Source organism: Struthio camelus, chromosome 1, assembly GCF_040807025.1.
Source record: "Struthio camelus isolate bStrCam1 chromosome 1, bStrCam1.hap1, whole genome shotgun sequence".
NCBI lineage: Eukaryota > Metazoa > Chordata > Aves > Struthioniformes > Struthionidae > Struthio > Struthio camelus.
Window position 1 is genome coordinate 223,066,301 of NC_090942.1, and position 26,598 is coordinate 223,092,898.

At 54.8% G+C, this 26,598-nt stretch overlaps 4 protein-coding genes across 14 annotated transcripts in view; 2 read left to right on the plus strand and 2 right to left on the minus strand.

The window, feature by feature from the left end:
• On the plus strand, positions 1–14,583 carry PAAF1 (proteasomal ATPase associated factor 1). Its single transcript, XM_068930814.1, has 12 exons — positions 1–111; positions 197–237; positions 1,047–1,150; positions 1,995–2,084; positions 6,300–6,398; positions 7,079–7,229; positions 9,463–9,657; positions 10,071–10,162; positions 11,374–11,489; positions 12,463–12,545; positions 12,956–13,038; positions 14,116–14,583. The coding sequence occupies exons 1-12, from the start codon at positions 65–67 to the stop codon at positions 14,191–14,193; spliced, it is 1,179 nt and encodes a 392-aa protein (XP_068786915.1). The 5' UTR covers positions 1–64; the 3' UTR covers positions 14,194–14,583.
• On the plus strand, positions 14,309–25,363 carry DNAJB13 (DnaJ heat shock protein family (Hsp40) member B13). 7 transcript variants are annotated; one of them, XM_068930820.1, is made up of 8 exons: positions 14,309–14,449; positions 15,259–15,362; positions 16,192–16,353; positions 17,463–17,620; positions 18,347–18,460; positions 19,485–19,598; positions 19,858–19,934; positions 20,680–20,839. In XM_068930820.1, the coding sequence occupies exons 3-8, from the start codon at positions 16,194–16,196 to the stop codon at positions 20,837–20,839; spliced, it is 783 nt and encodes a 260-aa protein (XP_068786921.1). In that variant the 5' UTR covers positions 14,309–14,449; positions 15,259–15,362; positions 16,192–16,193. The 7 variants fall into 7 exon arrangements, 6 of the variants coding, with proteins under 6 accessions (XP_068786921.1, XP_068786922.1, XP_068786917.1 ...); XM_068930821.1 differs by lacking the exon at positions 14,309–14,449 and adding an exon at positions 14,571–14,985; XR_011138786.1 differs by lacking the exons at positions 14,309–14,449; positions 19,485–19,598 and adding exons at positions 14,801–14,985; positions 24,535–25,363 and having other exon boundaries at positions 20,453–23,337.
• On the minus strand, positions 21,155–23,821 carry LOC138065667 (dicarboxylate carrier UCP2-like). The gene is made up of 8 exons (XM_068930823.1): positions 23,783–23,821; positions 23,556–23,688; positions 23,145–23,360; positions 22,765–22,972; positions 22,440–22,634; positions 22,263–22,364; positions 21,862–22,042; positions 21,155–21,694 (listed from the first exon to the last, which is right to left on the minus strand). Exons 3-8 carry the CDS (start codon positions 23,268–23,270, stop codon positions 21,580–21,582), a joined length of 927 nt encoding a protein of 308 aa, XP_068786924.1. The 5' UTR covers positions 23,271–23,360; positions 23,556–23,688; positions 23,783–23,821; the 3' UTR covers positions 21,155–21,579.
• C2CD3 (C2 domain containing 3 centriole elongation regulator) overlaps positions 25,187–26,598 on the minus strand; it is a 52,451-nt gene continuing 51,039 nt past the window's right edge. For 4 of the 5 annotated variants that reach the window (XM_068930809.1, XM_068930805.1, XM_068930806.1 and 1 more), the window contains one exon: positions 25,187–25,981. In XM_068930809.1, the coding sequence (XP_068786910.1) occupies positions 25,838–25,981 (144 nt within the window). In that variant the 3' untranslated portion in view covers positions 25,187–25,837. The remainder of the gene's footprint in view (positions 25,982–26,598) is intronic. The other variant, XR_011138785.1, reaches the window with a different exon arrangement.

A 26,598-nucleotide genomic window follows, 5' to 3' on the forward strand; every position in this document is an offset into this window, starting at 1 on the left:
ATCCGCCGCGGGGGCTGCCGGGAAGGCGGAAGGCGGCAGGTAGGGGCGAGGCGCGGGCGGCGCCATGGCGGCGACGCTGCGCATCCAGAGCGACTGGAGCCGGGCGCTGAGGTGAGCGCGCCCGGGCTGGGCCTGCTCTGCCCCTTCCCGCCCCTGCCCCGCACTGACCCTGCCCCATCGCTGTTTCTCTCCGCAGGAGGGACGAGGGCGAGGCCTGGCTGAGCTGTCGGAGCCCCGGTGAGGGCCGGGGGCTTGAGGGGAGGGGGGGAGGGCTGGGTGAGGCCTAGGGGTGGGGGGGGCCCTGGAGGGCTGGGGAGGGGGGTTTCGGGGAGGCTTGGAGGGGTCTTTGGGCGAGTGTTGGGGGGCTGGTGTGTGGGGGGGATGTAGATGGAGGGGGACCCTTGGGGGGGGTCTTGGGGACAACCTGGAGGTCAGGGGAGGGGGAAGGACTCGGCGGGGGGGAGCTGGAGGGTTGGAGAGAGAGTTTGTGGGGATCCTGGTGGGGGGGGAGGAGAAGGGCTTGGGCAAGTCCTAGAGAGCTGATGGGGGGGACTTGGGTGGAGCTTGGGGGGTGTAGCTGGGGGGTGACCCTTGGGGGAGCCCTAGAGGGCTGGGGGGCGGTCTTGGGGGAAATCTGGAGGCCTGGGGAGGGGGGAGGATTTGGGTGGGGGTTGTGCAAGTCTGGGAGGGCTGAGAGGAGGGTGGGGACCCCTTGGAGAGCTCCTTGGGGACTGGGGGTGGCCTTGGGTGAAGGCTGAGGGGGCCCATTGGGGGAGCTATTGGGGGGGGGGGATGCAGACTCCTTGAAGGGAGCCCAGGATGGCCAAGGAGAAGAGAGTGGGGTGGGAAGGCCTGGAGGGTGTGGGGGAGCTCCCCCCCCTGGAGCTCTGGGTGTTGGGGAGCCCTGGGGCTGAGGAGGCCTTAGGGAGCCCTATGGGAGAGGGGAGGATGAGGAAGGTTATGGGGGGGGTGGAGGAGTGTCAGGGTGAGCAGAGGGAGGTCTGGGGGCTGAGAGGAGGCCAGGCTGATGGCCACTGTCCCCGCAGGGAAGCCGACCCTCTACGGCAGCCTGACCTGCCGCGGGCTCAGCGCCGAGGGCGTCCCCGACATCGCTGCTTCCGAGGGCTTCGTGGTTGGCGGAGTCACTAAGGTGCTGGGGTGGGGGGGGGAAGCGAGGGACCTTTCCGAGGGCGAGTAGTTGCGTAACAGGCCAAAGGGTCATCTAAGGTTGTCACCGAAGGGATGAGCCCGATGCTGCATCAGCTGTTAGTCTTCAGGCTGTGCGAGACCAGAACCGTGTCCAGTTTTGCAGCTCTGGCTCGGAGCCTCCGCGTGCCGGTGACCTGTGGCGGTTTGTCTGTAACGCTGCTGTCAGGATGGAGGTTTAGCAGCGTGGTGGTGCAAACGCTGTCATGTCTGTTTTGGCCCCGATCGGGTGTTTGCACTGAGAAGTGAAGGGTAGTTGACACCTTTCCTAGGTCCAGCTGTTTTCCGTGCTGCTGCTAACATCCTGCATGTTTAAATGTGAAACTGAAGCGGTAGCCGCAGTATTTCTCTGCTTTGCACCCAACCAGGGATAAAGAGCCTTCAGCTGGATGGTCCCTAGTATTTCTTGCCCACACATCTGAGCGTTTGTCCTGCTGGATAAGGCCCCTGATCTCTGGGACTCACTGCGCTGTATCTAGTAGTGTGGTGATGTGGGTGGATGGGTGGGTTTGTTTGTTTTGCCTCAGCAGGAAGTTCAGCAAACCTAAGAACTGTTTCTTCCGACAGTTCTCACAGACATTAAAATTTTCCGTACTTAGTGAAGCAAGTAGCTGAATGCAAAACAAGCCATCTCATCTGAGATGGATGTGCTGTCCTTGTTTGCTTTTTTTTAGTATATTTCTATAAAAATCTCATTTGTAACCTAGATATTTTACAAGTGTGTCAGTAGGACTTATGGTGCTTCTGTTTGTTTCTTTGTTTATTTTTTCTCCCCTTTCCTCCTCTAGAAAAGCATTCACATTTCTTGTCCTCACGAAAATGTGTCCACAAAGTTCTTGGCACCCTACACAACGTTTTGTAGAATCCATCAGAAAAGTGTAAGTAACCTTGTGGAGTGAGTGGGAAATAACTGGAAGTGACTGTGAACTGTCATAGTGTGTCTGACTGCTGCGTGCACGTTTAAAAGAATGGCCTGCAGGATGGCTTCGTATATAAACTAGGTAACTAAACCATATCAGACCTCAGAAACCTTGGAAACTTAATCATGGTTAAGACTCACCATCCAAAAATCTCTAAAAATTGTTTAGACACTTGTATGTACTTCCAAAACTAACTTATTTTTCATGGTAATTTTTTAAAGAAAAAAAAAAAAACTGATACAACTCCAGGGTCCTGGAAGCTTTTCAAGATGAAGCTGTCCTGTAACACTTGTAGGGAAGCTGATATTTAAATGTGACTCTACTTTCGGGTTGACTTTGATCTGTGATTAGGAAAAATACTTTCCGAGTGATTGCAGCCATGAAAGTTCTCTGTTTCCCTGGGTTTCCTGAGTTATTTAATATAAAAGTGCTCAGATGAGGAGTTCAGTGTGTTTTGTGGCTTTCCTTGGAAGGGAACCTCGGCCTGCTCTGCGCCTCTGGGTACAACCGCAGCCCTCGTAACAACAGAGGAGCCTGAGGGGAGACAAAGCTGCTTGTTAGAGAGCAGCAGGTGTCACAGGGTGGCAGAGAAAGGCTCAGAAGGGAAGTGGCTGCTGGTGCATTTTGTTTTGGTGGCTCTCTGACAACTTGGAGCGTGCATCACCATGCAGACCAGATGTGGCCTTCTTCTAAACCTTTCTTCTAGTTAACTCGCTTAGTTTTTAACTCTGTTCTCTTGCAAGCCATCAGGTTTCTGCTCACTTCAGACCCACAACAGGTCCCAAGGAAGATGAGTTAGTTAATGTGTCAGGAGAAAAAAGACAAAAGTAAGAGGTTCCAGGCATCAAGCTCTTCCTGTCCGACTCTGTGATTCAAATCCATCCCAGGCTCATAGTGGCTGTTTGCCTTCATGTAATGAAGTTCTACATAATATTTGCCGTATGGCTGCTATATTGAATTCTGTGTTGAGAGGGTCAGTAAAGGGGCCAAGAATTGAATGCTGCATAAATTGACCTGGTGGGAATTTGAGACAAGGAAAGGCTTGGCTTGTATTTAAAAAAAAAAAAAAATCACTTGTTATGCTTTTTATTTAAAACCAGTCCTGCTTGTTTCATTGGATAGTCTTTTAATTTACTTTGTACTGTCCAGCTCATCGATCTGGAGATGAAGCAAGTACTGTTCCTCACTGCACAGTGACACAGAGAGGCTGACTCTGGCCTGAGACTTCATTTTGGCCCTGAAGAGAAGCACGTAGCTTGGCTGTACTGGAAAGTAGTCTGTGCTTTTGCTGAATGCTTAACCCTATCTGGAAGGGATCCAAGAAAGTAGAGTACGTTATAGCCTGTACTGCTATCCTAAAGGGTGTCCCTGAAGGCTCCTCGGGATGTTATATACACACCTGACTCGAGATTTATTGAGCAAGCTGTTGTGATAAACCCAGCTAAAAATGCTGAAAAGCTAAAAAGTCAGTCTCTATTGATGAAGCTCAAAAGCTGTATAAATCAAGTTGCGTTTTGATGTACGTGCAGTTCCACAACTTTACGACTGTTTTAAGAGGAAGCGAGGCTGTGTGGAGAGACTGAGCTTGGCAGTAAGGCAGCTCCTGAGGCAGAGGTGAATCACTTTTGAGAGCTTTGTGCTACTTAAAGAGTCCCCAGCTGCCCTTTTGTGTGATAAATGGAATCAACATTCAGAGCACAGCAAAATGGAAATGCAGGCTTAAGTGTTTAGTCTGCTGTCAAATGGGTATGATGGGTTACAGCTGCACTGCAGATCTCGCCTCTGGAAAGCAGCTCAAGCAAGATCTATTAATATGTAGATGAGTGTAAAGCTGCTGCGGACTAAGCTCCGGTTATCCTATTTACCTGCTGCCTCTTGTTCTGAGCACTCGTGCTTTGCCTTGCCTGTTCACATATCCCTGTGGAAAGTTTGTGGTTGTGTCGAACATCGATGCGGCTTGGTTGTTTTCATTCCTGTTCGAATATCCTTCAATCTGAATTTTTTTGCTTGCTAGGGAGCAGGCTACCATGGAGAGGGTTGGGCGTTATATAAAATGACATTGAAGTTTTCTCACATGATCAAGAAGAAAGTGAATGTACTTAATGGCTGTTTAATGGCTAAACCACAACCTATACTTTTAAAAAAAAAAAAAACCCTCTAAAATACTAATAATTGTTTGTTTTAATTCACAAACTGACTTTTCATCTTAAAAAAAAAAAAAAAAAGCATTGATGATCTGCAGCCTGTTAAAGCTTGCTGTGATTTGAGCAGTCAGAGGTCTTTTTAGGAGAGCAACTTGGTCTCACTCTTGCCTAGATAGGAGAAGTTGTGGCTGAAGACAGTGTGGCATGTCATGTCCCTAGTAAATGCCAAATAAGTGCAAGTGGTAATATGATGCCATAGAATATCCTCCAATTAATGCTGGAAATGGAATTATAGACTGTTATGTTCTCAGCGTGCTTGAGGGCATCTTCCTCAGGTCTCAGGCCTCTAGCAGTCATCTTTCTTGGCAAGGTTCCTCAGTCTATTCCTGTCTTTGGGCTTCACTGTGGACATCATAGTACACTGGACTTCAGCATCTCTTCAGACTGGTCTTCAGCTAACGTTGAGCACACTTCAGCGAGCAATGACAAAGCCAAGTGCTTATTTGAGAATAGTTGTTAATTCAGAAAAGCATTTCAATCAAAACTTATGATGAAGAGAGCAGCCCATTCCCTCGCCAACCTGACCAGGTGCCTAGGAGCTGTCAGCACACTGATGGCCTGCACGCTTTAAGAAGACTGGAGACCAGTGGTGATAGAACTGTGATCTGTGTTTCTCATGTAGTGTTTTTTGGCCACCATGAGATTTTTATGCTCATCCTGTGAGCACAAATAGAATAGCTAGGCAGCTCCTTAAGGTAATGCAGCCTGAATCAAGACGTCTCCAAATCTTCCAGGACAGAGCAGCTATTCCACTACAAATTTGTGATAGTTTTTTTCATTGTATTTTGCAGGATGCAATGCAGGAGGTTAACCTTTATCAAAACCTATGTACTTGTTTTTGCAGCAGCACTAGGCAGTCTGAAGTCTACATCGCAAATGTCTCCATCACTTAGATGACTCAATTGTTTCACTCAAGGCTAGAATACATGTTATCTTAAATTATTTCACCCATAACTAAAATGCAGCTGGCGCTTTCCTGCAGCAATAATGTCTCGCATCATGGGAAAGGTGACCCTTTTGCAAGAATATAAGCGCAACATCTGCTCTCTTCAAAAGCTTTCAAGTCTCCCACGTGTTTATGCAGAGCAGTTGTTAATACCTCAGTGTGATAGACCATGTGAGGAGCTAGCCTGCCTGCACAAGAAGCTAGTTTTGAGTCAGTGTTCCAGAAAATTTAGGCTGTGCTGTTGGACAAGTGTCTCGACTGACATCTTGCAGGCTGGTGAGTCGGGGCGCTCTCACGCAGGCTGGGTATCTTGGTATAAGTGTGGAACAGCTTGGCTCAATTTCTTAATTGCATACAGGGCTTTCTAGAAAAATCCAAATTTCAGCTTCACCTGGAGTAAGCCTGAAATATAACTGTTCTCTGTGCAGGCTTCTGACTCAGCACTCAATTTCTCCCTGCTTTCTCTCTGCTCTGCAGAGGCACAGGCAGAGAATAACGATTTCTCTGTCCAGCTGGAGGCAACTAGAAGAAATTTGGGGTGCTTCTTGCCAGGTTCCTGTCACCTAGCACTCGACTGAGCTCTGGCTGAAGATCAGCAGCTTGTCCTGCGAGGAGGGCACTGCATCTCTCCGTGCAAACAGAGGAACTGAACGGAATTTCCCTTTACGCTGCCCTTGTCCTCCAGAAAAAGCCTGACGCTCAGGAGCCGCTTCTTGGGGGAGGTGCCATAAAGGCTTAATTAATCTCTCATAAAACTTGTATGTTTGAGAGTTTAAGGAGGTGAAGCCAGGAAGCCCTTGCTGAAGGGTATTAAATATAAGGAAACGATATTATCAGAAATTGTTTAGCTAGCGATGCGGAAACTCTTGCAGGTATTTCGGCAAGTCCAGCAGTACCTCTCAGGGAGACTGTAGTGCTGAATGATGTACCTAGCAGGCCTCCCCCAATATGAAGTTAGGCTCAAAAGCAGAAACGTCTATATCCAGGTCAAAACTGTTTTGTTTTTGTTTTGCTCCCGTGCAGATCACCTGTCTCGATATTTCCAGTGGTGGAGGGCTTGGCGTGTCTACCAGCACGGATGGGACCATGAAAATCTGGCAGGCTGCAAATGGAGAAATAAGAGTAAGAGCATCTAGCTTTGTTTGGAGGTGTTGTGTGTTGATGTTACTGAAGTCATTCAGCTGTAATCGTAATCGGACTGTCTGCACTCTGAAGTCTAGGGCGGGCAGGCAAGAAACTGGCTTTTGATTGAAAAGCTAACGGAAGTTTGGCTTCTTGGAGATTTTAAAGTCTCATCTGTTGGAAAGTGCAACTTCCCCAAGGGAAACGATGCTCAGCAGCCTGGGGAGGAGTCCCAGGGTAAAAACAAGAAAGGGAAGTTAGGAATGACAGCTAGAGCACAAGAGGTAACTCTCGGCTCTGAACCTGCCTGGTACAAGCACTCAATTTATTCTGCAGTAGGGAAGAGGTGAAGAAAATGGCACTTGCTCATGTTAGACTAGCCACGCCGTGGGTGGCTGTTGCTTTCCCAGTTAAGGTGTTTCTTTTGGAGCTTGTTGCTTAGAGAGGGACATGATGTTCTCTGCTATATAATTAGTTATTCAAATGTCAAAGCGAGGCCCAGGGTGTACCTGGTAACTTAGCGACTGCCTAGAAGCTGCAGACGAGTCTGTTCCACGTACTTAAACCCAGAGGATATCTGTCCACTTGGGAACACTGAGTTTTCCAGTGACACAGTTCAAAAATTGCTTGGCGTAAGGGTGATAACAATGGAACTAGCACATAGTTCTTTGTTTTTCCAGAGACTATTGGAAGGCCATGTGTATGATGTGAATTGTTGCAGGTTTTTCCCATCGGGCCTTGTGGTTCTGAGTGGGGGAATGGATGCCCAGCTAAAGATCTGGTCGGCAGAAGATGCCAGCTGCGTAGTAACATTTAAAGGTCACAAAGGAGGTACAGAGTACTTAGCCTTTAAAATGCTTTATCTGCTGTGTGTATGATTGCATTGCACCCGAGAGCTAATGTTCAGTCACCAGCCTGCTGCACTCTGTGCATTTATATTAGATGCGGGAATTATCTTTTTCAGGCTCCCAGAACTTGAATAAAAAGATCAGTAGTTGCTCTATTAGACAGCTGAAGCTGTTTCTCTCACTGACCTGGATTTTCTTCCTTTATTAAAGGGAAAAAGTGGGAGGATGCAGTCCATTAGGTGGTTGAGAGTGCCAGAGGTGGAGGCAGGGGGCGTTCTGTTCGTCCAGCGCGGTCTCGGCTATCCACAGCTCTGACCTGTGTTCAGTAGGCTTGCCGCCTGCGCTGCATTGGGAGTGCCTTCCACTCGCACCCACATCATCATGTTGACCTTGAGCTGCTCCGGAGCCTCTGTCTTTTTTTTTCTTTATTTTTTTCCTGTTGAGAAAAGCATGCAGCAGTTTATTAGGGACTCACAGAACTGGGGCAAGCAGTTCCCTGTCTTGAGGACCCACGCTGCTGAAAGGGAGCAAGGCACAGCAAGAGCAGCTGCCAGGTTACTTAAGTGAATGTTCACTTAAGACTTGGAAGGAGCTTGTCCGCCCTTTTACCGAAGGCAGATGTTTACCTCTGCTCTTGTTGATGGTCTCATTGCTGAAACTGCAAAATCCTCACCCTGCTTGTGTCCTCCCGCAGAGCATGCGTAGGCCATCTTATGTGGTGTGTTGAGTGCCCATTTTCTGCATTCGAGGATCCACGTTCCCTGCTTTCAGTTGTTCTCGCTACAAACCTCTCTTGATTGTTATCATCTTAGTCTTGGAAAAGTCTGCAAGGGATGGAAAACGAGCTACCCAGAAAGGCTCCTGAGAGCTGTGATTAAGGCGATTTTCTGGACAGAGCTGATGCTACCTCTGTTAGGGTTAGTCTCTGAAGAGAGGATTTGATTTCCTGTGGATTTATATGTAATGCTTAAGCAGGCTCTCTTACTGCCTGTTTGCGCCTGGCCCAGAGCACAGTGGTCAGGGATGCTACCTTGACTCGGCAGGTGGTATTTTCCCAAGGAACATCAAGCTGAACACTTGTGTGATCATGAGCAAATCCCAGATCCACAACTCACTTGCTTCTTGCTGCAAAAACAGGCCTCGGTTTTCTCCTCCCTGAACAGCTAATGTGGTGCTGTACAGACTCTTGCTTTCCCTGTCCTACAAGGCGCTAGGCTTTGAAAAGCGCTCTATGAGCGTAAACCCTGTGACTCTGTCCAAAACTCGGTTAACTTGACAACTTGCCTTGCACTGAACCTGCCGTTGTTTTAATGTGATCGAATTGTGTGGATTCAAAAAACGCAAAGTACTCCTGATATTAATGTCCTGTGAATAAACTGGAAGGCAGCGTAACAGAGCTTCGGTCAGAAGGACTCTGGCTGGCTCCCTGTGGCTCTGGAGTTGACTTTATCCCCTTTGTGCAGCTCCAGTCCAAACTGCTGCAGTCAGCATGTAATTGCATTTGGGTTTGCTTGGCATCCGCTCACTTATTTAGGACTTGTCCTGTGTCTTGAACTTGTCATGTTTAGTTACTGCTTCCATCAGGAGAGTGTTAATTATATCTTCAAACTGTCTGATTGTTCCCTTCCTCAGAACGCTGCGTCATCTTTCAGATCTAGAAACACAGTGACCCGTAGCGAAATGAAGTAGTTGGGAGATGTTAGCATCTGCTAGGACTGCTCTCTTGGTGTTGCTGTAGCTGGATAATGTAGATGTTACTTGCCTCACCCCAGTTCTGGGGTTATGCAGAGCTGCAGGTGGCAATGTTTGAAGAGTGTTGGGCCAGACTCTTTTTCTTTCCAAGTCAGAGGCTAATCGTGGAGATAGCAACTCAGTAGCAGCTTCAGGAAGTATCACCTCCTGAGGTGAAGTGTTGCCGATCATCTTATCGGTGATATCTTGCCTCTGCGCAGGGCAGCGGCTCCTGCTGTGCGTGATTTACTGGGAACTGCTGCCTTCCACATGTGCCTCCCGTTGGATTTTGCGGCTCCCTGCCCTATGTTGCGCGATTTGCCTGTGTGTGACCTCGGGGTCTTGCCTTGCTGACCAGTGGTGCTCTGGGGACAGCAGCTTGGGGCTTGTAGCTTAGCGTGCGGGTAGTATGAGATGCTCTTCTCAACCTTGTTGTATCTGCCTGCCACGCTCCCTGTCTGAAAGCGGCCTTTGCTTTGATGCAGGTATTTTGGACACTGCCATTGTGGATCGGGGAAGAAACGTCCTTTCCTGCTCTAGAGATGGCACTGCCCGTCTCTGGGACTGTGGGAAGTCTGCCTGTCTGGGAGTCATCGCTGACTGTGGCTCTCCTGTCAACGGCATTGCCGTGGGCGCTGCTGACAACTCACTGAACCTGGGCACACCTGAAAAAGCTCCCAGTAAGAAACTTTCTCTTAGGTCAACCTTCCTCCCCTGCCTCAGACTCTTCAGGTTTGTCACCTGGGTGCCGCAGGTGAAATCCTGAGAGTGCAGCATGCTCCCTCATACCATCTGGGGAAGGGAGCTAGGGCCGCCAGAATAGAGCACTCCAGCCCTGGTAGGAGGAATTGAGCCTCCTCAAACAGCGTGAGTGATTAAGACTGGGATCTCTTTGATTACTGGGCTGCCTTGCTGCATCTGGTGTTTCAGGGCCTACTTTGCCCCAAGGGGAACGTTGCTATGGGTTCAGCAGGAGTGATCTGAACTGTCCGACTCTGGTACAGATTTTGGTACCATCAGATCAACTCCCCTTCTGTTGACGTTTGGCGTGTAGCCACGGCTGGAGTTAACACTGCTGTTGTCCTTTTGCCAGGTGAACGTGAGATTGGGACAGAAGGGAAAATCCTGTTGTTGGCCCGAGAAGACAAGAAGCTTCAAGGAGTGGGACTGCAGAGCAGGCAGCCGGTAAGGAGTCAGAGATGATCAGTAATGCCTTTGAATTGCCCTGGCTGTAGGAGGAGATGGTCTGTGTAGAGAACTGCTGTGTATGGTGGTGTTTCTCATCCCCTAATCGTAGGGCACTTGCCTGAGGTCCCCTAATCGTAGGGCACTTGCCTGAGGGAGCATGTTGAGATGCTGCTATGAAAACAGCGCAGGGCCCCAGTCCTCAGTTGCCATTCCTGCTGCAGCAGCTCCTCTTTTTATAAGCTGACATTCACGTAGCTGTGCAGAGCACTGGGCTGGAGAGTCGAGTCAGGTTAAAACTAAATCAATTAAGCAAACTGATTAGCGTTAACCCAGCTCTGCTCCCCTGGTGAGGTTTGCCGTGAAGCACAAAGAAAGGGATAGAGCCGGGTTGCGTTGAGGCAGGGGAGGACTGACCTGCCTCTCTCTGGCTGAGGTCTTGTGTTGCAGCGTTCTCCCCGATATTTATTCCCTGGAAGAGCAAAGAGGCTAAAAGCCGGTACAATAAAGAGATAACTCTCTCTGCTTCCTACTGGCTAGATTGGGATGTGGCAATTTGAGGAGTAAGAATTGCTTGCCTGTTTTTAACCCAGGTATGTGCAAGACTAAGCACTGGCCGGTAGATGTCACTGTGAACGCAGGAACCGCAGGCTGTCTCTGCAGAGCTGCTGTCTCGGCAGGCCTGCCTTGTAGCCTGCTCCTGGGCAGTGGGGCAGGAGGATCTCCTGACATAAAACACTTGTCATGGTATTTGTGGAGAGCGAAAATTGGGTGGAACAGGCATGCTTGCCAAGCTCCGTCAGAAAGATGGCAAAAGCTCAGCTGGAGAAAGCTTCCAGCCTTTGTAACGGAGACCCGGCCTGTCACGCAGATCTAGTCCCTTCTTTTGTGGGTGTCTGAAGACTAGTTTGAACTCAGTATTGCCTGGCCTGTCGCTGTGTGATGCGTCTCTCTCCGAAGGAGACCTAGGAGCATTCACTGATTGCACTGTCAGTGCCGACTTGGCAAGACTGGTCTTGGAGAACTGTTCTGCGCGTCCTGGTGCAGAGCTGAAGGGCTATTAACCTAGCTCTGGGTTTGCCATGAATCACAGAAGTGACTGTACTGACTACTTCTAAATAAATTATTGTCCCTTTCCCTCAGCCTCTGCTGGCTGCTTTATCTTGATCTGTGAAGTATCTGACACTTAATGTTTGTTCCTCTATTCCCAGGTGTTTCTCTTTGTCGGATCTGATGCGTTTAACTGCTGTACGTTCCTCTCAAGTACCTATTTCCTAGCAGGGACTCAGGATGGGAACATATATCAGCTGGATGTGAGAAACACAAAGTGAGTGTCTGGGGCTGGGAGCGTTTAAACAGCGACTCTCTTTTTGCTGAGGAAGGGAGCTGGTTTGAGGGTGCTGGCAGATGATCCCTCTTCTGAGGAGTGGATACAGCCCAAGCGGTGGCACTACAAGCTTTTGAGCCTCTGGCAGCCATTGCCTTCTCTTGGGGAGCACTGAAGAAGGGATACTGTTGGTGTTAGTGATCTGATGGGATGTTCTTTGTGAAGTTCTTCCTAAAGGACTTTAGGTTCTACGCACGTTTCCAAGTTAATGAAAAACTCTTCAGTCTTGACCTGTGCTGAGGAGTTGGCATAGCTTTACCTCTCAAATTACTGTGTTTTGGAAAAATGTTTTATATTTTTAAATATATTTAATATATGTGAGCAGCAGCACTCTTCCCGTGAAATGCACAGCCTCTTCTCCTTCACCAGTGAGACATAAGTGTCTTTGTAGGATCTTACCGTTTGTGGTGATCGTCATCCTGGCATGGGATTGCTGAGCTGTTGCTGAGGGCAGGAGCTGGTCTAACTTGGTTTCTAGCAGTGTCAAAGGCTAGTGTTCGAAGGTGAGAGGGATCCAGGTGGTGCTTTTGGGTGGGTGCCAGAGAGGCTGGTATAAAGTCTGCAAAAAATCTTTCATGTTGGATAAGTGTCAAGCTTACTTCTGTGTTTTGGCAGCAGTAATCCCTGTCTGTAATTCTGTGTTGAGGTACACTGCCGTTTACCTTCTAACTAACTCTTTGCTCCCCTTTTTATCCCTTGGCAGCATCTGTGGGGAAACCAGTGCTGACTTCCATCTGCTTCTAGAGGACAAAAGACTGTTCACTAACTAGTGATCAAGTTCCCGTCTCCTATATGTTCTCCTTATGTATCTTTTAACCACAAGTTTGTGGTTCTTTTTTCAGTGTTCACGGATTGGGATGGTCCCTGACTATTGACCATAATACTTTTTGCTTGTTTTTACTCCTCTTTCTAGCACTCCCATCCAGGTCATTCACAGATCAGGAGCACCAGTGCTTTCTCTGCTCCCTTACCAGGATGGATTTATTGCCGGCCAAGGTAACTCAAGTGCTTTGTTGTGGCAGTAGAATTTATATAATTGAATCAAGTAGTTTTCTGTTCTTTGTGTGTTGCCCACTTGTGTACAAGCAGTGGCTGGCTGTCCAGGCAGTTAGAGAGCTGAACAGTGTCTGTGGCAAAGAAATGACACAGTAGAAGCTGTATTACATAGATGCTTTTTTGCCTTGCATTTTTGTGTTGATGCTCCCCCGAAATAGGGCCTCCGAGGTGCTTCCCAACCTTTTGCCATCTCACTGATGTCCTCACAGTGTGCTTCCCCTTTCCCAGGGCCTCCGTAGCCTCTGAACAGGCAGATCTGCTGTGCCTGTCACTTTTGTAATGAGACAGTGGCTTGTTGCACTAGTTGGCTGATGTTCCTTCCTTGCTTGGCAACTCTTCCTCTTCTGTAGGTGATGGAACCTGTTTTATCGTTCAGCAAGACCTCGATTACGTCATCGATCTCACAGAAGCAGACTGTGACCCTGTGTACAAGGTAAGGAAGAGGATGGGTCAACTTGGAGGACGTAGGGAAAGGTGATGCCAGGTAGCAGGCAGCTGCCTTTATGTGGGGATTTGTCAGCCCACAGAACTGGCTCATTCGCACAGTTGACTTTTAAGCTTATTTTCTCCAGTTGAATAGTCTTAATATTTTGCATAAACAAATCCTGTCAGCATCTCTCTGCGGTACGTTAGCATAATCTCCATCATGCAGGGGTAAAACTGAAGCAGCCGAGTAACTTGGTTGTTGGAGTAGATCTGGCAGAGCTGCGTTTCCTGCCTCTGTAAAGAGACCGAAATTAATCTGTGCTTGGAAGATCAGCTGGGTGAAAAACAGCAGTCAGCTGCACGGTGCTGCCTGTTGCCTTTTACTCCCTGGTGACTTGAGACCAGAAAATACTTTTGTTGTTCTGTTTTCAGAAACGCTGCTGAATGCGCACAGGTCTGGCAGAATGACCTGGGTTCCCTGGGCCGTTCTGGAAGATGAGCTCTTGTTTTTAACCAATTTCCATTCCACAATCCAGTTCTCCCTCTCTTAGCCAATACAAACCCCTCAATTTTAACACCGAGCTTTGCTCCGAGGCTAAAACTTGACCTACAGAATTGAGTGAGGTGTGAGCAAAACCCAGTCATCTTCCTCCTTTCAGATCCAACAGAAATCCTCTGTTCTGTGAGCCCTCCCCTGCCCACCGTTGAGATGACAGTGAGAACTTGAACTGTCCTTTAAAACTCGCTAATACTCTTTCAGGAGACGCTCGCCTGCTGTTCCCTCCGTAAGAGAAGTCCCGAGAGATTCTGGTCTCTGCAGATTAATGCCAGAATCGCTTGTCGTGACTGCTGTAGTGTTTAAGGCCAAAGAAGAGAGTTTGCTGCTGCCAGATGGCAGTGACTTGGTATTAATGGAAGAGGCTTATTTTGAGAGCAAAACTTTAAGTCTCTGCCCGTCTCCAGGCAGCACACAGGGTCTCCTTAGAGAAACTGCAAGGGTGTTTCCTTTCTCCCCTTGTCCCAGGAGAAGGGAACGTGCTTAAATGCTGCTTTTATTCTTTTTATTTCCTCCCCCCCGTTTTAGGTATCTTATTGGGAGAAGCAGATTTACACGTGCTGCAGAGACGGGATGGTGAGGAGATACCAACTTTCCGACCTTTGAAGGTTTGGATCGGCTGAATATCCGAGAGAAGCGTTGGAACTGCCGTCCAGGGAAATAAGCTTGGAAGAGCTTTGTTTGAGATATGTATAAAGAAGCGTCTTGAGCTTATCGTAGTGACCAGGCTGTATATAAAGCTTGTGGCGAGGGGTGATGTTTCTTGCCGACGACGTTGATGTAGAGGGGGTCGGCTTTCCCTTTGGTAAGCGGCTCCAAGGTGTTGAGAGAGGATCTTGCACCATCTGCTGTATAATTACAGGTTGTTTGCTTTTCTACTGTTCTCTCTGTAACTGCTTTTTGTAGGGGGTGGGGGTGGGGGGGAATCAGCTGGGGCTGCTGAAGGGGACTGTGCAGCCGCGTTGCCTGGAATAAAGCAATCGCTCTTTGGGGCAGCGTGGGTGTGGATTTTTGGGCTTGGGGCTGGCTTGTTTGGGTTTTTTTCTTTTTTTTTAATCGTAGCAGAACGCTTGCTGCATGGCGCCGTTTCTCCCCTGGCCTTGCCCCCTCTCGTGTTCCTCGGCCCTTTTCCGAAGGCCAAAACAGCGCCTTTTCCGCCTTCGCCCCCCTCCCGGGGACGCAGTTACAGCCCCTGGGCGGCCGAACTACAACTCCCAGCGTGCTCCGCGCGCCGGCCGGAAGTGGCTCGCCCGACTTCCGCTCCCAGCCCGCCCCGCGCGGGGAAGCGGTGGCCATAGCAACGGCCCGGCGGCGGGGAGGGGGGGCCGCCATGGGGCAGGATTACTACGCCGTGCTGGAGCTGGGCCGCGGCGCCACGGACGCCGACATCAAGGAGGCGTGAGGAGGGGGATCGGCCCTGCGGGGAGGGGGGGCTCCCACTGCCCCCCTCGCCCCGGGGAGGTTTTTTTTGGGGGGAGGGGGGGCGCTCCCCTGCGGCCTTGGTGGGTCGCTAGCGGCCTCACGCTCCCCTCAGCGGGCGCCCTGTGGAGCAAAAGAGCCCCCTGCCACAAGCAAGGCCCTGCCCTGGCTGTCCCGCCAGGCTGGGGACGTCTCGGTGCCCTGGGTCAGGGCTGCCTGCGAGGCTAGACTCACCCTCCTTCCCCTCTGTAGCTACCGGCGACTAGCCTTGAAGAACCATCCCTTAAAATGCGATGAGACCTGGGCGCAGGAGCGGTTCAGGCAGCTGGCGGAGGCCTACGATGTGCTCAGCGACCGTAAGCGGGGAGACAGGGGATGGGGCTGGGAGGGCCTGAGCCGGACACGAAGCAGCTCTGGTCTGGCAGGAGGGTGTCCCCCCTCTTCCTGGGCTGCGGTCGCCGTGCCTCGCTGGGGTGTCATCCGCCGCTCCTGGTGTGCTGCTAGGCAGGGAGCTCTGAGCTCTGCTTCCGCCCTGCCGGGGCAGTGGGGTCTGTCCTGGGGGGCAAGCTCCGCTGCAGGAGTGGGGCACGAGGCTTGTCTGGATCAACAGAGACCTCCTGAGTATGGCTAGTGAGGTTTCATGCCGAGGGCACTTGACTCTTGCCAGCAGAGGCACAACCAGCTGCAGAGGCACAACCAGCTGCAGAAGCTGTGGACTGAGGTTCCTCCCACTCACTTATTTCCCCTGAGCTTGCTCAGCTCCCACTCCCCTCTTCCTCTGGGCTGCCGTCTGTCGGGGATCTTGCAGAGACTGTCGAGACCGCTGGAGCTGTGGACAAAGCTCTAGTGGGGAGGTTTCCTGTGGTCTGAATCCCCCCTGCCCCGTTGCTGGCAGTGATTGCACCCCCAGGGATGCGTTGTCGGCTCTGAGGGCAGCAAGGGGATTTGGAGCAGGATCGGTGCATTGGGGGAGCTGTGAGCGGCAGCCGGCCACGAGTGGGCTGGGTCCGGGTGTGTGCTCCTGCTTCCATCCCTCCTCGCCTGTGGCTGCCCACCATCTTGCAGTGCTTCCCCACTCTCTTCCCTCTCCTTCTCTCCTCCCAAGCAAGCCTCGATCGCAGGCTGGGGCCCTGCACGCAAAGTGGGAAAGTCTGCGGCTGCTTCCAATGCCTCTTTGTTCCCTAGCCATGAAGAAAGGAGTCTATGATAAGTTCGGAGAAGAGGGTCTCAAAGGTGGGATCCCACTGGAGTTCGGCACCGAGAACCCCTGGACCGTCGGCTACGTGTTTCACAACAACCCCTACAAAGTCTTCAAGGAGTTCTTCGGTGGGGACAACCCCTTTGCGGGTACGTGGGGACCCTGCCGCGTCTCGGAGTGGCCCAGGCCTGGCCTGTGGTTGGGACAGGACCTGGCCCTGGCTGCTGTAGCTGCTGTCACTTGCTGAGCTTAAGGGAACATTTATGGGAACACTTATGGGAACATCTCTCTGCCCAGCTACTCACATACGTGTTACACGTGTCCCAGGATCGCTGCCGAATGAGCTCTGCTTCCGGCCGCTGGGCTGCTTCTTGCCTCAGCGCTGCTTCTGGCTTTCGCCTTGCTCAGAGGTAGCAGCCACCTCTGCAGCCTGAGACGATGGGCTGCCTTTTTGGGGGGGGCTTTAGCAACGTCCTGGGGGCTGTCGCTGCCCTTCAGGCTGACGCACTTGGCTGCTATGTTTCTCCAGAGCCCTAGGGATGTGGTTTCCCTTCTAGTTCAGCCTGTGTGACTGTATGTCCCGCTCAAACGTTAGTTGGGGTGTTCCAGGAACTCCCAAACTGGCTGCAAACAGCCGCAGAGGAATGGCAGAGGCTGGTGGTTTTGTGCCCTGCCCTGCTGGGGGAAGGTTTATTCCCTGCTCTGTGGGGATTGACTGTTTGATGCGCTTGTGTCTTTGGGCCCCAGTTCCTTTCTGGGACTGATGGTCCCCAGCACCTAGCAGGGCTTGGAGGTCGATTCCTGACTTCCCCCAGCTCTTGGGTGTGTGTTCAGGGACACTGGTGTCCTGCGGTGGGCGTTCAACCTGTCCCCAGCCGTTGTTGCAAGGGATTCCCATGAGAAAGAGAGGGAGGATTAGTGAGATAACCATAAACACAAGCAAGAAAAAATACTACTAGAGAACATGGCTTCGGAGCTCAGCTGTCAGCTAAACAGGGAAGGGCGTCGCAGGCAGAAACAGATGCAGCCGCTTGCTTTGGGAGCTTCGTTTTCTGGTTGGTGGATGTGGTTCGGGGTGGCCGGCCTCAACAGTAAGGAGGCCCCAAGGGACCCCCGACCTCTGATCTGAGTGAGGTGCCCGGGGTTCGTGCCAGGGCTGAGGCTGGAATTCCAGCTCCGAGCTGAGGGCTGGCCCTGCTCCCCCAGCCCTTTGCCGCCCTTGCATCTCGCTTTCCCCCGTCTCTGCGTGCTCACGCAGAGTTCTTTGCCGAGGATGGCTCGGAGCCGAACATGGCCTTCGGAGGGCTGCGAGGACGAGGCGTGAGGAAGCAAGACCCCCCGATCGAGCGGGATCTCTATCTCTCGCTTGAAGACCTATTCTATGGCTGCACCAAGAAGATCAAGATCTCCCGCCGGGTAGGCGCAGCGTGGGTGAAGCGAGGTCGCCCTCAGCAGGGCAGGGATTTGGACTGGCAGGGCTCTCCTCTAGGCGTAGGACGTTTCAGCAGCAGAGCCTGGGGCTTTACAGCTGATCCCGTTGAGGGGTCTCAGCAGGCCGCGAGGCTCTGGGTCTCTGTGCTGGGCGGGGAAGGGACGTGAACCAAACCCGGCCCAAATGCAGACAGGATCCGAATCGGTGGCGGCAGTGATCCCTGCCGAAGGGATTTCAGCGCAAGAGCTGACGTGAGAGCTTGTGGGCAGGGCTGATGATTTCAGAGGGGGACAGAGAAGGGCTGGTTTCATTTCATTTGCTCCTATTTCAGGCTCCTGCGGTTTTCTTTTCACATTGCACCAGCGAGACCTGTTGTCTCTCCCTTCTGCTCCGTTTCTGCTCTGAGTTAATGATTTGCATCCCTTCCCTCGCTGCTTTCATGGTCCCAGTCTCCTGCTCCTAGCCCTGTTTTTCCTGCTCCGTCTGTTCCCGTTGGTACCCGTAGCAGCTTTGCCGTGGAGCTCGCGCAGCCCTCCTGCCAGGCTGGGGGCCCAGCTCTCCTCACCGCGGTTATATCCTGTTTATTTGGGCACCTCGGTGTCCTCGATCACGTGTCCCTTCTCCACATTGAGTCAGCGGGCTTCCACCCGGTTGCAGACCTGTGTCTCTTGCCAGGACTGGCTCCTCTAGCCCCCGTGTTGAACCCCCAGGTGATGAACGAAGATGGTCAGACGACCACCATCAGAGATAAGATACTGACAATCGATGTGCAGCCGGGCTGGAAGCGGGGCACCAGGATCACCTTCGAAAAGGAAGGAGACCAGGTAAGGGCAGGGTTGTTCAGTCCTGGGCCACGTTTTGCTAGGATGGCCGGGTGCTCTTTGCAGAGCTCCCGTTCCTGTCGTGTCTCCGCAGCAGGAGCTCAGAGCCTCCCAGGAGGGCCGTGGGGAGTTAGGTCTGCTGAGGGGAGACATAGGTAACGGGGAGCTTTCCAGAGGGACACGTTTTTAGGGACACGTGCCCATTAGGGAGTTAGGCTGCAGGAAATACGGGGAGCTCTGGCTCCAGGGGGCAGGTCCCCTCCTCCATCCTGGATCAGAGCTGTGTTGCCGGAGGTGCACTACGGACGCAGGACCCAGCGAGGCATCTCCTGCTTTCAGAGCCCCAGGGACTCGCAGCCTGGAGACGCGCTGTTAACGCTAACTGAGGGAAGTGGCAGATACCTCTAGGGCAGAGAGGCGTTACTGCGCTCAGAAATACTCCAAGAAGCCTTTCCTGCCTGGCTTTTTCTTGCGACGGGTAGCGACGTTTGGAAGGGCTGGTTTTCTGTCTGTCGTCAGCTTTGCAAAACGCAGTCTGGTTTCCCTTGGCAGGAGACTTTGTTAAAGAACTTTCCGGCTTTTAAGAGGAAAAGCTGAGTGTGTGAGCAGGAGAGGGAAGGGAGGTGATATGGAAGTTAATCTTGGGCAAAGGAAGTTTTTCCTCCTAACTATTTAGTGGACATTTGTATTAAATAGGAGCAAAGAAAAGGCCTCTGAAACAACTTGGATAACAATGCTCTTCCTGCTTTACTTGCTGAGATTTCGTGCTGTGGTACTTGTCATACTGGATCCCTCCCCCTGTCCAGCCACTCCTGGAGTCTCTGTGACAAATGGGAAACGTGAGACCCTAGTTTCTACTGTAAAAATCATTAGGTGGGATTTTTTTTTTTAAGGAAGAAAATACTTTTCCTCTCTCCCAGCCAGCTGGAAGCAGCAACAAAAGGGCATTCATCCCTGTCACCTTTCCCTATATAAAATTGTTTGTTATACTGAGCTATTTCCAGGTATCCTTTTTCCTTGACTTTAGGGCCCGAACATTATTCCAGCCGATATCACCTTCATTGTCCAAGAGAAACTCCACCCCAGGTTTAAGAGAGCAGATGACAATCTAATTTACGTAGTCACCATCCCCCTGGGAAAGGTAAGGATCTTCCCAGGGCCTGGCCCGCGTCCCTGCTGGGCAAAGAGAAGCAATTGAGCCAGACCCCTCTCTTCAGTTCTTCTACCATCCTCTTCCTCTCCCTGCTAAGTGCTTGGAGGAGCCTTTACCTGCAAGGGAGGCTGTAAAGGCCAGTTGTCCTTCTTGGCCAGCCCCTTCACTCGCACGATTGCTAAAAGAGGTCCCTCCGGGGGGGGGAGGGGTAAAAAGGCAGCTCAGGGCTCCGCTGCGTGTCTTGCAGGCGCTGATCGGCTGCACGGTGGACGTGAAGACGCTGGACGGGAGGCTGCTGAACATCCCCATCAACGACATTGTGCAGTAAGTGCTGTCAGAGCCTCCGCAGGTGAACAGGCGCCGAGGGAGGACCCTCAGCGTTGACCTGTTCATCCCAGGCGAGTCCTGAGCCTGTCATCTGCCAGGTGCTTCGAAAGGTTTTGCTGGCCAGCTCCGGGCTGGGGGGCAGGTCCAAAGATGGAGGAGGGGGACCGTGGGTTACTCTCCTGGGTTGGGGCCACGTGGCTGGTAGCAGAGGTGTGGAGAGTGCTTGGTGCAGGGAGGTGAAAGAAAACCGAGCTGGTGGGCGCAGCGTCGAGGGTAAGGAATGTGGGCACGCGGGTGAAAGCGGGGTACAGGCCCCAGGTTGGAGCTGCAGGAACAAAACTGCCCTAAAAAATATCCTGGGGGCTGTGCACAGGGCTCTGCACGGTGTGGGGCCAGCGCTGGAAGAACAGATGGCCTCAGTGCTCTAGCGCCAAAGGCCCACGTCCCCACCAGGCTGGGCTCGCGGGGCCGGGAGCGTCTCGCTGCTCCTCTCAGACCCTTCCTTTGCTTTGCAGCCCCAAGTACTTTAAAGTTGTGCCAGGGGAGGGGATGCCGCTATTCCAGGACCCCGCACGCAAAGGCGATCTCATCATATATTTTGATATTTCCTTTCCCAAGCAGCTCACGCCTGACAAGAAAAAGCTCTTGAAAAATGCCCTCCTCTGCTAGGGGGACGAGCAGATATCTCCCCCTCTCCCTCCCCATCCCTTCCCAACCAATAAAGCTCTGTTCTGTGTGTCAGGACTAGGGCTACTTCCAGCTATCTGGCACCCTACGAACGCAGAGCACCTTGGAGACTGGGTTTTTCCACCAGCCAGGCTCCCATCCACATGGCTTTCTGGCCTCCTCTCGGTAGCTGCCACGCTCTACCCCAGCAACAGCCCCGTTGCAAAGATGCTTGAAGGCCCCCAAGGTGAGCAGCACCGAGCACAACTCCCCACATGGCTCCCATGGGGCTGGAGGGACCTGCAGCAGCCTCAGGATGCACTGGAACGGGCTGGTCCCAGTCTTCTAGCTGGGCTGGAGACTCCCAGAGCCCTAAAAGCTTTCCAAGGGAGCTGGAGGGCCCAGTTCTCCTCAGTCCATCCATCTCCTAGCTGGGAAGCTACTGCCTACAATGCTCTTCCACAGCAGATCAGGCCATGGTCCTTCAATCTTTGATTTTTCTTCATTCAGACGTGCACAAGGCAAGTTAATCATCGCTCCACCAGTGTCCTGAGCTGGTTATGGTCTTTATGGGGAGTACCCAGGAAGGGCGGTGGTGCAGGCTTCGTACCCCAACACCTCATGCAGGTTGGTCCTGGACCTGCTCTGGCCCCTGGTCTGGGACTGTGGCTCCAGCTGCTGGCTGCCAGCTCGGCACCTGGGATGGGGCTGAAACCACCCCAGGGCCAGCACGGACCCAGCAAACCAGCAGGGGCCGAAGTCCCCCTTGGAAAGATGCAAGCCATTTTAAAAAAAGAAGGTGCACCATTTACTCAGGCCCCCCTGGGACTTTAGGGAGGCTTTGTCTTCTCCTCCTGGAGGGCGCACAGCTCCGAGCCCAGCGCTCGACAACGTGACACTCTTCAGTGTCAGTGAGCGAGGAGGTGCTCGAGAGCACAGCAGGAGCCCTGGGTGGTCGGTGAGCTGTGGCGGGGACTCAGAAGGGGGCTTCCCACGAGCTGCGTGCAGCCATCAGGGCCCGTTTCAGCTGCTCGTAGGTCACGAACATCACCACGTTCCAGGAGCCGAGCCGCAGGAAGGACGGCATGAACCTGTGCCAGAGCAGCTGGGGTCAGTAAACTCCCCTGGAGCTCCAGCAAATCACCCTGGAGCCACTAGGACACCAGCTTTCCCTAGTCAGCTCCAAGGTGGTGGCTCCACCCTGGAGGAGGCCACGTTTTGGAGGTGCAGTGGGTAGTTATGACGAACCCCTACTCACCCCTTGTAGAAGGCCTTGGGCCCTTCCCTCCTGAGCATGGTGAGGGCGCAGTGCACGGCGCTGCCGTACTGCCCGGGGCCGGAGTTCATGTATCGCGTCTTCACCACGTCCACGGGGGAGGCAACGAGCGTGGCGCAGAAGCCGGCCCCGAAGGCGGCGGTGAAGTGGCACGGGAGGTTATCTGCCAAGCCGAGGCCGGTGAGCTCACGAGGCTTCGGAAGTCCGCGCCGCTGCGGGGACAGAGCCCAGCGACCTCCTGCCCTGGCAGGCTGCAAGCGGGACGGACGCTCGGGAAGGAAATCCCGAACTGCCCAGGGCCACCAGCTTCGCCTCCGGCAGCCACGTCCTCGCGTGGGGTAAGTCGGCAGCGGCGCTGAGCCGCTGGGGCTGGACGGACTCACCCGTCATCAGGTTGGACTGCAGCAGCGCCTCCTTGACGAGATCGTAGGTCACCACCTCGGCGCAGTTCACGATGGCGTTGCGGACTATGTTGGGGTACGTTCCTGCCGGGCGAGGGGAGGAGAGCGCTCAGGCCCGCACCTTCGCGGCGGGGACGGTGGCTCGGGGACTGCACCCACCTTTCCACAGCCCGCGGACTCCTTCCTCCTTGGCGATGGTTTTGTAGGCGTCCATGGTGCCCCGGTAGCGCCGGGCACCCTCCGTGCGGACCTGAGCTTGGAACCGCACCTTCACCACGTCCGTGGGCTGGGCGAGGGTGACGGCCATGGCTCCCGTGGTGCAGCCGGCGAGCAGCCGGCTCCCGAGCCCGGCGCCTGGAGAAGGGCGATCAGCACGGGAAGGGGGAGAAAAGTCAAGAAGAAAAACGGCCCCAGCTTGCACGCGCCGTCTTGCACGTTCCCCAAGCGCCAGTGGGGGACCCACCCGGCACCCGGCTCAACTTACGCTCCGACCCTCTGGTGTAGACCTGCTTCACCGAGTCGTAGAGGCCGATGCGGACCGAGGCGAAGCTCATCTGGCGGTGGAGCCCCGCCACCAGCCCGCTGTAGAGGCTCTTGGGGCCCTCCGTCTTCACCATGGTGGCGATGGTGCCGAAGACGCCCTTGTACCGAGTGGCCGGCGCGCTCCCGGCGGCCTTCGCCTCCCCCTGAATCTGGGCGGGAGAGCGCGGGAGGAGGCTTTACGGTGGAGAGCGCGGGGCAGTTACGGCACCGCCGGCTCCTCAAGGTGGGGACGGGCCGAGGGGACAAGGAGTAGATACGCGGGATTCATGGGGAAAAAGAAAAGCGGACCGGCAAGGAAGCCCGGCGCGGCGCCCGCCTCACCTGCAGCCGCACTTTGGCCGTGTCCAGGGGAAAGGTGACGAGGTCGGCGACGCAAGCGGCCGCGCCGGCCCCTGCGATCTTCACGGCGGCCGTCGGGGGCACCTCGCTGGGCTTGAACCCCACCATGCTGCGGGCGCCGACGGGCAGCGGGTGCCGAGGAGCGAGGCGGAGGACGGTCGCACGCGGGATGCAGGCAAGCAGCAAACTCTGCCCTGGCTAGGGGAGATGAGCGAGGCCACAAATCCCCTTTTTTCCCCCCGCCAACGCTACAGGGTCCAGGTGCCTCCTCTGGCCCTGCAGCCTTTTGCACGTCAGGACGCACAGCAGAGCCAGACCGGGGACCAGGGGGCGAGAAGCCAGCTTTCGTGTCCCCCTCCCCGGAGCAGCGCAGCGCGGCAGCCCCGCCGTTACCTAGTGCGGGCGTTTGGGGCTCGAGCAGGATTCCCTGAAAGCGTCCCGCTCGTCGAAGGCGGCTGCCCTGCGGGTCCCTTCCCCTCCCATCGACGGTGGCGGAGGAAGGCGACGTCCCAGGCTCATGCTAGTCCTGCGGGAAGGAGCCGCCGTGGGAGACGAGCCGGGGAGGGCGCGGGGGGGTGACGGGACCCCGGCGAGGCTGGTCCGGCTCCCGCCGCGCTCACCTGCTGCGGGCAGAGGCGGCGGGCACGGACCGACCCGGCGCGGAGCCCCCGCTGCGCCGCGGCTCTTATAGCGCGGCCGCTCCGCCCCGGGGAGGGACCCGGGTTCGAGCCCCGGCGGCGGCGGGAGGGGCCGCGGGGGGACCCGGGTTCGAGCCCCGGCGGCGGCGGCGGCGGGAGGGGCCGCGGGGGGACCCGGGTTCGAGCCCCGGCGGCGGCGGCGGCGGGAGGGGCCGCGGGGGGACCCGGGTTCGAGCCCCGGCGGCGGCGGCGGCGGCGGCGGGAGGGGCCGCGGGGGGACCCGGGTTCGAGCCCCGGCGGCGGCGGCGGCGGGAGGGGCCGCGGGGGGACCCGGGTTCGAGCCCCGGCGGCGGCGGCGGCGGGAGGGGCCGCGGGGGGACCCGGGTTCGAGCCCCGGCGGCGGCGGCGGCGGGAGGGGCCGCGGGGGGACCCGGGTTCGAGCCCCGGCGGCGGCGGCGGCGGGAGGGGCCGCGGGGGGACCCGGGTTCGAGCCCCGGCGGCGGCGGCGGCGGGAGGGGCCGCGGGGGGACCCGGGTTCGAGCCCCGGCGGCGGCGGCGGGAGGGGCCTCGGGGGGACCCGGGTTCGAGCCCCGGCGGCGGCGGGAGGGGCCTCGGGGGACCCGGGTTCGAGCCCCGGCGGCGGCGGGAGGGGCCTCGGGGGACCCGGGTTCGAGCCCTGCCGGCGGCAGCAGCAGTTTGGCCAGGCTTCATAGGCCTGTTTTGGCTCTTCGCAGGTTGAGCAGTGAGCTGCAGGGTCCTGCTCTGCTCGCTGCCAGCTTGCATGGCGAGGGGGAAAAAACAGGATTTGGAGGGGGCGAGCTGCAGAAAACCGTCGTGCCCCCCACTTGCTAGGAACAGCTCCAACTGCTCGCACCCCCCCCCCCACATGCTGCCACCACCGCTCCCCAGCGTCAACGCGGGCCAGGCTGCCTCCTCCGGCCCTCGCCGCCACCCCAGCTGCAAGCGGAGGCGCCCGCTTAACTCGCGGCCCCGAGGCTCGCTCAGGACGGCCCCAACATCCGCCTCCTCCCGGGGCTCCCTGGCATCCAGCCGCGTCACGCGCCGGCGCTGCCGTCGGGGACGGCGGGTTCAGCACGAGGACATTCGATGCCTGCGGCCCCTCGCGCCGGGCAGCAGCTCCCTGCAAAACAAGCGGAGCCAGGCGGCTGCCTGCAGCGGCGCGTCTTCGCCAGCGCGCGCGGCGAGGCCCCATCGCTTCGCAAAGCAGCGACCCTTGCCTTGACCCCCCAGAGGCACCGTCGTCTGGAAAGCGTCTTTCTAAAGAAGTCTTCTCCCAGCCCTTACTGGTGGCTCCGGTGGGAACAAGTCCCACTACGAGGTGAGCAGCAGCCTGGGGACCGGGCAGCAGCGCGTTTAAGCACGCGATGACAAAGAAACCAGTGTAATTTTATTGAAACACAAACAGCGTTTGCGTAGCGGTACAAAAATAACTTAGCTCGGTTTGCTTTGGAGTCCATTATCTGAAAGATACTTGACAAAAATGTACAAAAATAACTTACAGTACAAAAGTTCACATTTCAGTAAAACCATTTTGTACACAGATGGGCGTTTTACAGCATCCTCGGTTTGTACGTGCACAAGCAGCTCCGTTTTCCGTCTCGCTTTGGGGTGGTAAATTTCTAATATTCTCCACCTTTTGCATCCAGAAAGAGCAGCCGGCCCAAAACGGCGTGTTTTGTGGTTCCCCAGCTTCTTAAAAAGGTGATTAGAGAAGTTTCACACAACTAAATCTCAGAAACTCCATGGGCTTCGCCTAGCCGAAGGCCAGAAAACAGCCCACTGATTTGGGTCTGGCCAAGCACCAGTCTTGCAAGACGCGCAGCTTCGCCCGGGAGCTGATCCCTCAGTTGACCGCTAGGATTTAACTCCCTTTAAATGCGTACAACGAGGCGAATCAACAATCGGAGACCGAAACCTGCTCATGCCACCTTCTCTCCCCCGGAGGAGCCAGCGTTTGCCCACGTCGGCCGTGAGCGGCAGCTGGAAAGCAGTCCCTCCGGACAGACGCGCGCCGACCTACTCCTTCTTGGACAGCCGAGCGGAGAATATCCTGGCGATTCGTTGGGTTTCCTCTTCCGAGAGGTCAGCCGAGGCCGGGTTTGGCCTGTGCCGGTTCAGGCGCCGGTAGGGAATTCCCTCCAGCGCAGTCCCGCTCCCGCTCTAAGGAGAGAAAGATTAAAAACGTGAGAGCCCTGCGAGCGCTGCCTGACGCCCGGTTTCCGATCGCAGCCAACGACAGCGCTGGGCCGGCCGGTTTTGCAGCCCGCGACTGCTCGGCCATCCCGAAAAGGCCTCGTTTTCTGCTGGGTCCCTTTCAAAGCAAAACATTCACACTAAAACCCCCACCGTCACTACCGCTTGGATGATTACATCTTAGATAAAATTGGGAAGTAAATCTCGTCTCTTCCGCTTTGATTTTGTGCTTCCGCTCTGCTCGCTGGGCTGCGTGCGTCTCCGCACGGCGCCGCGCTCTCCGCGGCTGACGCCAGGCTACTCGGAGAACGCATCCGCTTTGTTCGCCGCTACGTTACTCGGAAACGAGAAGAGGCGTTTTGGTGGTTTCCCAGCTGTGCCCGTCACCGTCTAAAACGGCTGCGTTTCTGCGTTTAGCTTCCAGGGAAGGGAGGACTTAGCTCAGGCGCACGTGCGTCACCAGGGCCGGGAGCGGCTGCCACGGAGAACTTCAGCTGCGAGATGCGATTTACTCGTTTCCCCTGCATCTCTCTGTGTCCAAAATGCTCAAAAAGTCCCTTGTTCCCCCTGGGAGCAAAACGCCA

Coding starts and splice junctions, on each gene's coding strand:
- PAAF1 (XM_068930814.1), top strand. CDS start 65: ATGGCGGCGACGCTGCGCATCCAGAGCGACTGGAGCCGGGCGCTGAG. Junction 9,658..10,070: donor CACACCTGAAAAAGCTCCCA/GTAAGAAACTTT, acceptor TCCTTTTGCCAG/GTGAACGTGAGATTGGGACA. Junction 10,163..11,373: donor GACTGCAGAGCAGGCAGCCG/GTAAGGAGTCAG, acceptor CTCTATTCCCAG/GTGTTTCTCTTTGTCGGATC.
- DNAJB13 (XM_068930821.1), top strand. CDS start 14,918: ATGGGGCAGGATTACTACGCCGTGCTGGAGCTGGGCCGCGGCGCCACG. Junction 17,621..18,346: donor AGATCAAGATCTCCCGCCGG/GTAGGCGCAGCG, acceptor TTGAACCCCCAG/GTGATGAACGAAGATGGTCA. Junction 19,599..19,857: donor TCACCATCCCCCTGGGAAAG/GTAAGGATCTTC, acceptor CGTGTCTTGCAG/GCGCTGATCGGCTGCACGGT.
- LOC138065667 (XM_068930823.1), bottom strand. CDS start 23,270: ATGGTGGGGTTCAAGCCCAGCGAGGTGCCCCCGACGGCCGCCGTGAAG. Junction 22,973..23,144: donor CGGCCAAAGTGCGGCTGCAG/GTGAGGCGGGCG, acceptor TCTCCCGCCCAG/ATTCAGGGGGAGGCGAAGGC. Junction 22,043..22,262: donor GCAGTCCAACCTGATGACGG/GTGAGTCCGTCC, acceptor TCGGCTTGGCAG/ATAACCTCCCGTGCCACTTC.